The 677-nt window shown below is 61.6% G+C and overlaps 1 protein-coding gene across 1 annotated transcript; it reads right to left on the reverse strand.

Annotated features, from left to right (window-relative positions):
* Positions 1 to 273: 273 nt before the first annotated feature.
* NHLH1 (nescient helix-loop-helix 1) lies at positions 274 to 677 on the reverse strand. Its single transcript, XM_050912398.1, is given in 2 exon segments — positions 274 to 588; positions 591 to 677. Coding segments are annotated over 2 exon segments (402 nt in total).

The raw sequence follows: 677 nt of genomic DNA on the forward strand, positions 1-677 counted from the left end.
ACATCCAGCCTGACTCAGGCAGGATGGAAAGACAGACGGACGTGGGCTTGGTGGTGGGGAAACACAGACCATAGTTCAGATAGGGGGTAGAGCAGACAGCTGGGGACTCGGTCCATTTGAACAGACGGATGAACACAGGCACAGCGTTTTGGATGCCCAACATGTGGTTCAGGTCGTAGATGGACAGACGGACTTGAGCTCTTGGCTCAGATGCCCAGCACATGTTCAGGTAGGAGATGTGGCAGACAGACAGACGGACGCAGGCTGGGCAGCTCAGACGTCCAGCACGTGGTTCAGGTAGGAGATGTAGCAGATGGCCAGGCGGAGGATCTCAATCTTGGAGAGCTTCTTGTCCGGCGGCAGGGTGGGCAGCAGCTTCCGCAGCTCAGCGAAGGCCATGTTGAAGGCTTCGACGCGGATACGCTCCCGCGTGGCGTGGGCTGTCCGGTATTTGGCCGTGGCACGCCGCCGGCGCCGACGTTCCTCCCGACTCAGGTGCTGCAGGTCTTTCTTCACGGCCTCACCCGGCTCAGCTATCCGGGACTGAGCGCACAAGCCAATGCCGCGGTGTCCTCCGCGCTGCCCGCGCGGCCGCCGCCGCAGTCGCTGAAGACGGACTCGGGCTCGGAGTGTGTCGGGGGCAGGTCGATCTCTGTCTGGTCCGAATTGAGCATCAT

The sequence above is a fragment of the Gymnogyps californianus genome, chromosome 29 (assembly GCF_018139145.2).
Source record: "Gymnogyps californianus isolate 813 chromosome 29, ASM1813914v2, whole genome shotgun sequence".
Taxonomy (NCBI): Eukaryota; Metazoa; Chordata; class Aves; order Accipitriformes; family Cathartidae; genus Gymnogyps; species Gymnogyps californianus.